Source organism: Denticeps clupeoides, chromosome 12 (genome assembly GCF_900700375.1).
Source record: "Denticeps clupeoides chromosome 12, fDenClu1.1, whole genome shotgun sequence".
NCBI classification, from domain to species: domain Eukaryota; kingdom Metazoa; phylum Chordata; class Actinopteri; order Clupeiformes; family Denticipitidae; genus Denticeps; species Denticeps clupeoides.
The window spans coordinates 21,200,017-21,212,181 of NC_041718.1; the positions used below are offsets into that span (position 1 = coordinate 21,200,017).

The window sequence follows — 12,165 nt, forward strand, 5'->3', positions numbered from 1 at the left end:
TGCTCACTCAGGGTGATGGGTTAAATGCAGAGGACAAATTTCACTGTGTGCACCGTTGTGCTGTGTATCACGTGTGACAATCACTTCACTTCAAACTAGAGCTGTGAGCCTTCACCTTCCGACTCCATCAGCAATACGTCACGATGCATCCCATCCCTTGTTCGACGCTTTCCTGCGTTAAATCTTCAATCGTTCTCTCCTTCTTTATTCGAACCAGGCATCAAACGCAGCAGACAGGCAGAACTGAGACGCGTTGGCCTTCACCTTCACCTTCTACAACACCGTTTATCTCCAGCTTCCACGAATACCCGTCTTTCTGGACGTTTCTACATTTCCCTCTCAAATGGCGGACAACCAGGAAGAACAATGGCAGGATGCACGGGACAGCCTTGACCTCTGACCCTGGGAAAGAAAAGCGGCACTGGCAACGCATGACTGCTGTAGTCAGACGGAAAGAGGGACGAAAACGAAATTGTCCCGGGGGGGGGTCGGGTCACGTCTCCGGGCCGTAAATTCCATTTAATCTGGCACACGGAGATATGGGGGAAAATAATGAATTAAACAGCAGTCCTACATGAATAAATTAATGCCGATTTGCATACTGCATATTACATTACATTATTATTATTTTCTTGCAAATAAAGTTCTCGTGCAGTAATCTGTGCGCATTCACCACGAAGCCGCCGGTTATCGGTTGTCACTTATCCAGCTCTTCATCTAATGAAAGGTCGCGCTCACGCGGCTCCCGGAACATCATTAGGGCCGACATCCGCTCGGCTAAAAATCCTCAACCGACAAATTACCGCCGCGGCGGTCAAAAAAAGGTCAACAGTTGGCTGCTCCCCTTGTTCCAATCCGCTCGCCGCACCCGGGCGGGGCCGAGCTCGTTACGTAACGGCCCCTGCAGCCAATTAAGTTGAAACGGAATGCGTTAACCTCCCGCGGCCGTATTAACGCTCCTTCATTACGGCAGGAACCCTGAGCGCCGGGCCCTTATTAGCGGGCGAGGCGCGTTTATTGATGCGACCTGAAGCTGTGACAAGAGACGACAGACAGACAACTTTCCACCGTACGGTAATCATCATCGTCCTCCGGGCTCATTAGGCACACTCGCCTGTGTAGAAAGTTCCGGAACGCTCACATGGCGAAGTAGAAAGTGAAGCGACCAAGTCAGGGAAAAGTCTGTGGCTGTAAACGCGGCCCGCTTCATGGCCCCGCCTCCAAACCCAGGAACGCGGCGGCGGCGTTTTACACGTCAGGGTGGAGCCGCCATAAGCATGAATGGCGTGTCACGGGAACCGCATGCGAGGAACTGGGATTCTTGGCGTCCTCGTCAACCAGGCTCACCGTGCCAATGTACGATCACACACACACACACACACACACACACACACCTCACCCCCGAGCTACGGTAAACAACATTTGTAACGTTTGCATACACTCAATGCAAATCTGGCAGAGTGCAGGGCATTTTCATGCAAATTGCTTCTCCACCGCCGCCTGCGTAACTGGTTACCGGAGTCCGTGTTCAAGTCTTGCATATTGCTGCAAGGCATGAAGGCTTCAAGCTTGCGGTAAATCCAGACCCCACAGGTGAAGAATTCATATTCTCGTACTCTCCAGCTAGATCCCCAATAACACGGTGCAAAGATAACAACAGGCAAACGGTAATAAATATGAACAAATATAGAAATAAATCACTTGATATGAGTGTTGGTAGTGGTAGTAGCCTAGCGGGTAACACACTCGCCTATGAACCAGAAGACCCAGGTTCAAACCCCACTTACTACCATAGTGTCCCTGAGCAAGACACTTAACCCTGAGTGTCTCCAGGGGGGGGACTGTCCCTGTAACTACTGACTGTAAGTCGCTCTGGATAAGGACGTCTGGTAAACGCTTGTAAATGTAAAAATGTTGAAAATCCGGTTAAATCGATTCCAGGTTTTAGTAAGCAGTCCTGCACTTGGTCCCGTAAATTAATAATAATATCACACACAATCACACATGCTGATAATCTTCAGGTGGACACTCATGGGTCAGCGGTGGCCTAGTGGTTAAGGACGCAGGCCCGAAATCAGCCAAGGTCCCCTTGATGAAGGTCCCGTCCCCACACGCTGCTCCCCGGGCGCCTGCCATGGTGCCCACTGCTCACCAAGGGTGACGGTTAAATACAGGGACACGTTTCACCGTGTCACCGTGTGCTGTGCTGCAATCACTTGACTTTCACTTCATAACATTTCAATCAAAACTCCAAATATGAATTAATATAACAATGGAAATAATGTTGTTGTGTTGGTGGTGGGATTCTCTGACTGTACTCCTGTGTAGAAGTGAGAGACCGTGGAGAGAGAGAGGGAGAGGGAGAGAGAGAGAGAGAGAGCGAGAGGGGAGAGAGAGAGGGGGGGGGGTCGTCGTGGTTTCTGATGTTGAACGGCTGTGATCTCGCCGACTGTCCTTTTTAAAAAGACAGAATGGTGGAAAATGGACGCCGTGGTGTTCACCACTGCATCTGCACACTGAGACACACGATCGCGATCCGGAAGGTTCTGGGCAGAGGGCGCGGCGCGGCAAAGACAAATTTTCACCATCGCCATCGCGCACTTGCTCTCGGGAGACCACGCCCTTTAAAGGCTGCAGCGGGGCAGGCTGCATGCCGTCTCCCCGGCAACACTCTCCCGGGAGACGGCGCCGCCGCCCGCCGCGGCGGGGAGGAGGGGAGGTCTGGTGACACGACTCGCTGACCCCGCCCCCCCACACTCCGCCTTTGTTCCCGGCTGCAGGCGCGCAGGATATAATGTAAAGCGGCGGGCGTGTCCCTGGAGTCCATGCCGAGCGCTACGTTAAAAATGGCGTAATAGACATGTGGGGATGGGCGGAGCCATATTATTGATTATGACTATTACAATTATGTATGTTTAGTTATGACCTGGTTAACTGCTGGTTAAAAGATGCCGGTCCATTTCTCGCCGAATCTGTTATTTCTGTGATATTCATGAGATGATGATGCGTTATTCACACGGCAGAACAGGCCAGAAAAAACGACGGAACCCACATTCGCCGCTTTCTCCTGCCGCGGGACGGAACGTTACGCAAGTGTCACTTTCCACTGAACCGCGGCCACACCGGATCCGTGACAGGACGGCCCCCTCCTCCCCCCTGTGCTCCCCGAGGTCCGCCCGCGATGGCGTCCTCCGCGCTCCGCCGTCCTGAGCGGGCGCGGCCGAGAACAAAGCAGCGTCTCTCTCTCTCTCTCTCCACTTGTTAAGGAAAATTAATCCTTTATAGCGGCATCAATTATTCAGAAGAAATTCCCCTCAGTCCCTGCCGAGCAGGAGGCCAGAACCGGACCCTTTCTACAGGCCCGGCCCGTTTTGGAACCAGTGTTCTGGCTCTGAAGTTCTAGACTGCGGCTCTTTGGAAAAGTGTATTAAATTTTCATCTGTCGTTTGTTTTATTTCAATTGTAGTTGAAATGTTGAAGATTATAGTGTTTTCTTGTAACGTTAAAATGCGAGGTGTGTCGGCTTTTGTTGCATCACAGATCGCCGTCCATCGATGTCAGGTCGATTAAGTCCCCCCCCTTCAAATCTGATTGGCCACCCCGTCTGGCCACGCCCACCGGAGCTGTTAATCAGGTCTTTAAATTAGAGTCGCGTGTCAAAATCTGATGCCTCTTGGGTAATATTTAGTAATATTTGGTGTTTAATGATTTGCATATGCTGATTTTAAGTTGATTAGTTGACACATTCGTCACGTCATATTCACGCCGGTAACAAAACGGCGTAAAGAAATCGGCATTCTGGCAGCGCTCACCTCCCCAAACCAGCCGCACTTGCCATATATTTTTTCAGAAATAATCTCTTTGCACGAGTAAAATTTGACGAGCAGCAAACTACGTACTTCTTTTTATACTCAAACGGCTGTTTGACCCCGGCTCTAGACATCGTTTACATTCACGCCGTTTACCAGACGCCCTTATCCAGAGCGCCTTACAGTCAGTAGTCCCAGGGACAGTCCCCCCCTGGAGACACTCAGGGTTAAGTGTCTTTCTCAGGGACACGATGGTAGTAAGTGGGGTTTGATCCTGGGACTTCTGGTTCATGGGCGAGTGTGTTACCCACTAGGCCACCACCACCCTGCACTGTCATGCGCCGCCTCTTCTCTCACGACAGCTAATTGGTATTTTCATCTCGCGCCGACCCGCAGTGCTCCAGTATTCCATAATAAGCAGGCTGGTAATTGGCCGTTAATTAACGACGTCTCTACGTTCCGGCTGTTCACGATTCACTAGCGCTGCCTCACGTGTACACATCTGTACCTGCATCACAGTTTTCACAGGTTATGCCATGATGGACAGCTGACGTAGAAGGACACAGAGGGCGTGGCTGTAACTAGATTCTATTCTGTTCGCAGTCAATTTCATTCTACATCCTCTCAAGGTGTCTTTAAGACACCATGGAGACATTGGGGCCGAGCGGTTAAGGAAGCGGCCCCGTAATCAGAAGGTTGCTGGTTCGAATCCCGACCCGCCAAGGTGCCACTGAGCAAAGCACCGTCCCCACACACTGCTCCCCGGGCGCCTGTCATGGTGCCCACTGCTCACTCAGGGTGATGGTTAAATGCAGAGGACGAGTCCCCCGGGCCGGTCGAGAACAGCATGCGGCCCGCCGCGATGTGGCCGCCGCCCGACCGGCGTATAAAATGGAGCCGCGGCGCTGCCCGTGTGGTTCTAATAAGAACCCGAATCGCTAAATCTTTTATATTGACTGCGATGAATAAAATATTCCGCTTCCCTGCGATACGGAACATGGACCGGGAGGAGAGCGCCGCGCTTCCACGACAGATGGCGGTAAGCAGGCGGACAGGAAGAGGCCCGAGAGCGCTTTCCGGTTAAATAATCTTCCGGAGTCGAGCGCTGATTTAGTGCAAGTCGGCGGGGCGCCGTTTTCCGCGCCGGCGTTTTTACGGGGCTCCTCGTTAAAGCTTCACGACCCTCATAAAGGGGCCGGGGATGAAGTGGACGTGCGAGGGCCCGGCGAGGCCAGGGCAGGGAACCTGCTCTGTCCCGAGCCGCGGGATCCGGTACGTACGACCGACCACTGAAATCCAGCGGATCCACGGTTCCCTGTTAGAGCTGAAATCCACCGCGATGCGTCCACCAGGAACCCGGTTTTTCTCCATCCGGCCTTACGTCCACACGGAGACGCCGTTTCAGGGAACCCGGAACGGTCCTTTTTTTAAAATGGCTTCCAGAGAGAATTTCTCCTTTCTGCGTATCGTGTGGACGGCGAAGCGTTTCTATTTTTTGGGAAAACTAAACAAGCAGAGTGGGGAGTTACAGCGCCAATCTACAGGTGTGGAGGGGGATTATAACAGAGTTCTGGACGTTCTCTGGGGCAGTGGTGGCCTAGCGGTTAAGGAAGCGGCCCCGTAACCAGAAGGTTGCCGGTTCGAATCCCGATCCGCCAAGGTGCCACTGAGCAGAGCACAGTCATGGCTGTCCACTGCTCACTCAGGGTGATTGGTTAAATGCAGAAGAAAAATTTCACTGTGTGCACCGTGTGCTGTGCTGCTGTGTATCACAATTGACAATCACTTCACTTCTCCAAACAAGGAGAGCGGGGAGTTACAGCGCCACCTACAGGTGTGGAGGGGGATTATAACAGAGTTCTGGACGTTCTCTCCTAACAACATTTTAGTTACAGGGACAGTCCCCCCCTGGAGACACTCAGGGTTAAGTGTCCTGCTCAGGGACACAATGGTAGTAAGTGGGGTTTGAACCTGGGTCTTCTGGTTCATAAGCGAGTGTGTTACCCGCTAGGCTACTACCACCGTACACCGCTACTTCCACCAACAAGGACAGCGGGGAGTTACAGCGCCACCTACAGGTGTGACGGGGGTTATAACTCATTTTAGAGAAAAGCATTCTTGTGTGGACAAGCCTAAGTAGCTCAGTAGACGTCCACTCAAGGAGATCCATTAATTCTGTCTGCTGACCAGCTGCCGGGTCTCCAGTGGTCAGGCCGTGTGGGGGATGGAGGACCAAGTTCTCCTAAAGCCCTGGCAGCATGGAGCTTCTCTATTTAAATGCAAATCGCGCTCCCTGGCAGCTGAACAGCTTGGATGAAGGTGACACGGGTTCCTTGTTGAACATCTCAACAGAACGGGTCGTTAAATTAAAGACTTCAGACGATAATAACAACCTTGTAGGACTTTGGAGGCTTAGAAAAAAAAAGGAAACCAAGATACGCATCTTAACAGCAAAGATCTCACGCCTTTGCTGCCTCAGTTTTCACCCGAGCTGAGATGACGCTCCGGTTGTGAACGGGCTGAATTCGGGTACTTCGGGCCTCGTGAAGGACTGCACTGCAGCACCGGCCGCTCGCTCGCTGCGGAGCGCGTGCAGGTCGTGAATCACGGAGCCCTTGGCCGCGGCCCAGCCGCGCCGGTACGTCGCTCTCGTTCCTGCACGGTGACGTATGGCCAGGACGGGTATTCTGGCAGGTAAACCATCATGCACGCAGCACTGGACCGGCAGGAGGCCGGGTGGCGGGCCTAGTTGCATCCTGGATTAAGGGCAGCGGCCCCTTTAGAACGTTCGGCTGCAGAGTGATGACATCTCTGAAAGCCAGAGATACGATCGGGGAACAAGACGTTAAGCACCTCCAACGGCCAATCAATCTCCTTTATCTGGGTCTCCTCAAAGCGTTGGACGTTTTTTTCTGGTTAATAAATGAACGCAAAACAGAACCCAACATCAGAAAATCTGGGCCTGGGTCACGGTGGGCTGATCCCACTGTGGACCACAGAGCTGGAGATGTTCTGAGGATGCTGCGCATCAAACACGAAGTAATCCGAGCGCGTGCGAGCGGTGGCGACGCAGCACGTCTCGCTTCGGGTCCTTGTATGGATTTATGAAGCCGGTGATCATCGTGCCGGGAGGAACGTTGATCACTTCTGCTGCCTTGAGGTTGGAACGAATGCAGCGTCTACGAGATTCGCCGTGATGCGTCTTCAGGTGGAAGGCCCTTCGTCTCCATCCAATATTCTATCCATGGAGATCTTTTTCATAAATGAACACTTTATAAAAGCAGCTCTTGGCGAGCTTCGTCTTTCATGCTTCCGTGCTGCTGCTGCAGCTGCAGCCTAAATTGATCTTCCTTTTATGAACGTGAATAGCATGTCATCTTCTGTAAGGTGGGGCTTGTCACACGTCGCCCAGCAGAAGACGGCCGTCCCTCTGCGTCCTGCTCGGGTCGTCGCCGTGTGTAATACGTGGCTCGGCGGCGGTGACAGAGACGTTATTAAAATAAAGACGGGCCATTACGAGCGTCGCGGTTTTATGGGCCGTGCACGAGGATGCACTCGCAGTAAATCACGCCCAAGACAACAAAGGGGGGCCGGACCGCCGGGCCCTGAGCAGGTGCATGTTTACGGGGCCCCGTTCCCAATCTCCATCGCTCCATAATTCACCCCGACGACCCGCATGATTCACGGCGCTCCTAAAGAAGTCCTCACGACAAGGCCACGTCGCGGCGGGGACATCTGATTGACACACTTGGCAGCAGGGATGGAGACTTCTGCTAATATCCTCGCTGGGCTGCGCTAAATAACCATATTGGCAAGTGTGCCAATCCGGATTTACGAGGGTTGGGCTCAGTCTGGATGATTTACGGTGTGAGGATGTATACGGTGCACGAACCCAGACCAGCACTGCATGAACTTAGCTCCATTAATGTTGTTACAATGTTGCAATTTATATTTATATATATAAAATTTTTGAATTTATTTATTAAATTGTGGGTCCCACGTTCTTTACACCGGCTGGACGGACGCTTCTGTTTTGCAGGAAAGTGGACAATCGTGCACGGCTCGCCGAGGACAGCCTGTCCTTACTTTGGACATCAGGCCAATTTTTTTTTTTTTTTTTTTTTTACAGAATATGCAGCCACGTTGTGCATAAGCGTTGCATGCGGAGCGTTTGATTTGCGGCTGGAACGGAGCAGGGTCGTCGGGTTCTCCTCGACGTGGACCTTCTCGGACCCGGTTCTCGGCGCGTCACGTGTAAACAAAGGTTCCGAGTCGCGCCCATCCGACCGACGCTTGTACCCAGAAAGCCCCGCGGCGGTTCTCGTACCTTTCACCTGCGTCTCGTACTCCCCGATGATCTCCTTGTCCTTCTTGAATCGAGCTTGAGATGACATGGTTCCTTCTTCTCGTTTCTTCTCGCTGTGCGTCTTGTGGTCTTGAACGGGCGACTTCACCTGCGAGCTCGGGCCGAACCGGAGACTCGTTCCATGCAGCAGGAGCGCAGGCAGCTCAGAACCACAAGGCGTCCATTCCGGGTTCTGCTGCGTCTGCTCCGGGTTCTTCAGGGTTCTGCGCGCAACACCGACCTTCCTGCAGCACAGCGAGATGAATCGAGCCGAGCCGAGAGTCAGACGAGACTCCTCCCACTGTAGAACCTCCCCACCCATCCTTCAACCAATCAGGTGTTCTTCTATAACACACTCACCCCCACACACACACTATAACACACACACACACACACACACACACACACACACACACACACACACACTATAACACACTGTAGAACCTCCCCACCCATCCTTCAACCAATCAGGTCTTCTTCTATAACACACTCACCCACACACACACACTATAACACACACACACACACACACACTGTAACACACTGTAGAACCTCCCCACCCATCCTTCAACCAATCAGGTCTTCTTCTATAACACACTCACCCACACAGACACACTATATAACACACACGCACACACACACACACAATAACACACACTAAAACACACTGTAGAACCTCCCCACCCATCCTTCAACCAATCAGGTCTTCTTCTATAACACACTCACCCACACACTCACACTTTAACACACACACACACACACACACACACACACACACACTGTAACACACTGTAGAACCTCCCCACCCATCCTTCAACCAATCAGGTCTTCTTCTATAACACACTCACCCACACACACACACTATAACACACACACACACACACACACACACTGTAACACACTGTAGAACCTCCCCACCCATCCTTCAACCAATCAGGTCTTCTTCTATAACACACTCACCCACACACACACACTATAACACACCACACGCACACACACACCACAATAACACACACTATAACACACTGTAGAACCTCCCCACCCATCCTTCAACCAATCAGGTCTTCATCTATAACACACTCACCCACACACACACACACACACACACACACACACTATAACACACTGTAGAACCTCCCCACCCATCCTTCAACCAATCAGGTCTTCTTCTATAACACACACATGCACACACACTATAACACACACACACACACTGTAACACACTGTAGAACCTCCCCACCCATCCTTCAACCAATCAGGTCTTCTTCTATAACACACACATGCACACACACTATAACACACACACACACACACACACACTGTAACACACTGTAGAACCTCCCCACCCATCCTTCAACCAATCAGGTCTTCTTCTATAACACACTCACCCACACACACACACTATAACACACACACGCACACACACACACACACACAATAACACACACTATAACACACTGTAGAACCTCCCCACCCATCCTTCAACCAATCAGGTCTTCTTCTATAACACACACATGCACACACACAATAACACACACACAAACACTATAACACACTGTAGAACCTCCCCACCCATCCTTCAACCAATCAGGTCTTCTTCTATAACACACTCACCCACACACACATTATAACACACACTCACCCACACACACACATTATAACACACACACACACACACACACACACACACAATAACACACAATATAACACACCTCCCCAGCCATCCTTCAACCAATCAGGTCTTCTTCTATAACACACACACCCACACACACACACTATAACACACTGTAGAACATCCCCATCCATCCTCCAACCAATCAGGTCTTCTTCTATAACACACTCTCACACACACACTATAACACACACACAGTGGCCTAGCAATGGTGGCCTAGTGGTTAAGGAAGTCAGAAGGTTGCCGGTTCGAATCCCGATCTGCCAAGGTGCCACTGAGGTGCCACTGAGCAAAGCACCGTCCCCACACACTGCTCCCCGGGCACCTGTCATGGCTGCCAACTGCTCACTAAGGGTGGTGGGTTAAATGCAGAGGACAAATTTCACTGTGTGCACCGTATGCTGCGCTGCTGTGTATCACAAGTGACAATCACTTCACTTTATCACACATACACACACAAACACACTATAACACACTGTAGAACCTCCCCACCCATCCATCAACCAATTAGGTCTTCTTCTATAACACACACACAGACACAACAACACACACATTATAACACACACCATAACACACACAAACTATAACACACTCACACACACACCATAACACACACACACTATAACACACTCACACACACACTATAACACACACGCTATAACACACACACACACTATAACACACACATACACACACTACACATACAGAAAACACAAAAACAGTTCTCCTGTTTTGTCTTGTGGAGAAATTGTGAGAATTTTCTTGCAAAGCATGTATGAAGATTAATATTACCAAAAAATATTTTTAAGAATCTGCACACAGCCAGAGCGTGATAAATGCTTATTATATATTGTGATTGCGTGACATGCTAAATATATTTTCATTTCTGAGTAGCAAAACTGGGGGTAACACACTCGCCTATGAACCAGAAGACCCGGGTTCGAATCCCACTTACTACCATTGTGTCCCTGAGCAAGACACTTAACCCTGAGTGTCTCCAGGAGGGGACTGTCCCTGTAACTACTGATTGTAAGTCGCTCTGGATAAGGGCGTCTGATAAATGCTGTAAATGTAAAATGTAATGATGTAAATGTTTTCCCTGGACCACGCCCAGTTCTGGATGTATTTAGCTGTTCCAGCATCCTTCTGCCGTAATCTTTCTTCTGTAATGTTCACCAATAAACACACACAGCAGAAAAGATGTGGCGGTTCAATGCCGGGAAGAGATAGATTGTGCGAGTAAAGTACTGCCAGTAATTAGAGTAAGAGGTGGACCTACATCGGTAAAATAGAAGGTGGAGGGCCGCAGCGTTCCTCCGGCATTTTCCGAAGGGTATGAGGCCAGATCATTATCACGTTTGCTCTGCATTTACTACGGAAATCTTGACTCGCCTGACTGTCTAATATTAGTCAAGCCCCATTATAGTTTATCACAAGGTAGAGACAGACTCAGTCTGATCACCACTGCAGGAAAAATGGTCAACTGTGCGCATTTTATAAAGGTCCCCTGACATGAAAATGTGACTTTGTGAGATGATTGAACATTAATACGAGTTCCTTCAGCCTGTCTATGGTCCTGCAGTGGCTAGAAATGGGGGTCGGTGTAAAGAGTGTTTTGGTCGTTCTGCTCCACCGTTCAGAGAGCGGCAGCTCAGCTGGAATTTGTCCCCTTATGACATCATAAGGGGAAAGGTTACCTCCCGTTTCTCATGCTTTTTACACCCAGAGAATTTCCCGCCCCGCCCCTAAAACATCATCTCCACCGACCGTCATGGCTTCCAAATGTGCTAAGCATTGCAGTTGCTCTGTTATTGGACGTAAAAATTAGCACAAACGTATTTTTTTAGTTTCGTCACATGAGACTGAAGAACCAGCGTTTTAATTCTATTTATTTATGAAAAAACGGTAATACGACTTCCTGTTTGCGCCAAACATTGTGGTTGGTGGACGGTGTTGATGACTTCATTTCCACGAATGTCCCTCAACTTCTATAGGCCGCTCTCCTCCTCGTCCCGCCTCTCTCCTACTCATTAGCATTTAAAGCTACAGACAGTGAAACGGTGCGTCCTGGTAAATCTCATTGTGGGACTGGATCAAAGTGGCTGAAATTTTGCACCAAGAAAGAATTAGGAGACCAACAAGACTGATATAAAAGCCAAAAAAAATTAGATGAAAGTGAAGTGACTGTCATTGTGAGACACTGCAGCACAGCACATGGTGCACACAGTGAAATTTGTCCTCTGCATTTAACCATCACCCTGAGTGAGCAGTGGGCAGCCATGACAGGCGCCCAGGGGCGCAGTAGCACCTTGGCGGATCGGGATTCGGCAACCTTCTGA

At 50.4% G+C, this 12,165-nt stretch overlaps 1 protein-coding gene across 1 annotated transcript in view; it reads right to left on the reverse strand.

The window, feature by feature from the left end:
* Positions 1-8,441, reverse strand: part of srgap3 (SLIT-ROBO Rho GTPase activating protein 3) — a 43,387-nt gene extending 34,946 nt beyond the window's left edge. The window contains 1 exon segment of the mRNA XM_028997709.1: positions 8,137-8,441. Coding sequence (XP_028853542.1) covers positions 8,137-8,203 — 67 coding nt within the window. The 5' untranslated portion in view covers positions 8,204-8,441.
* Positions 8,442-12,165: the final 3,724 nt, after the last annotated feature.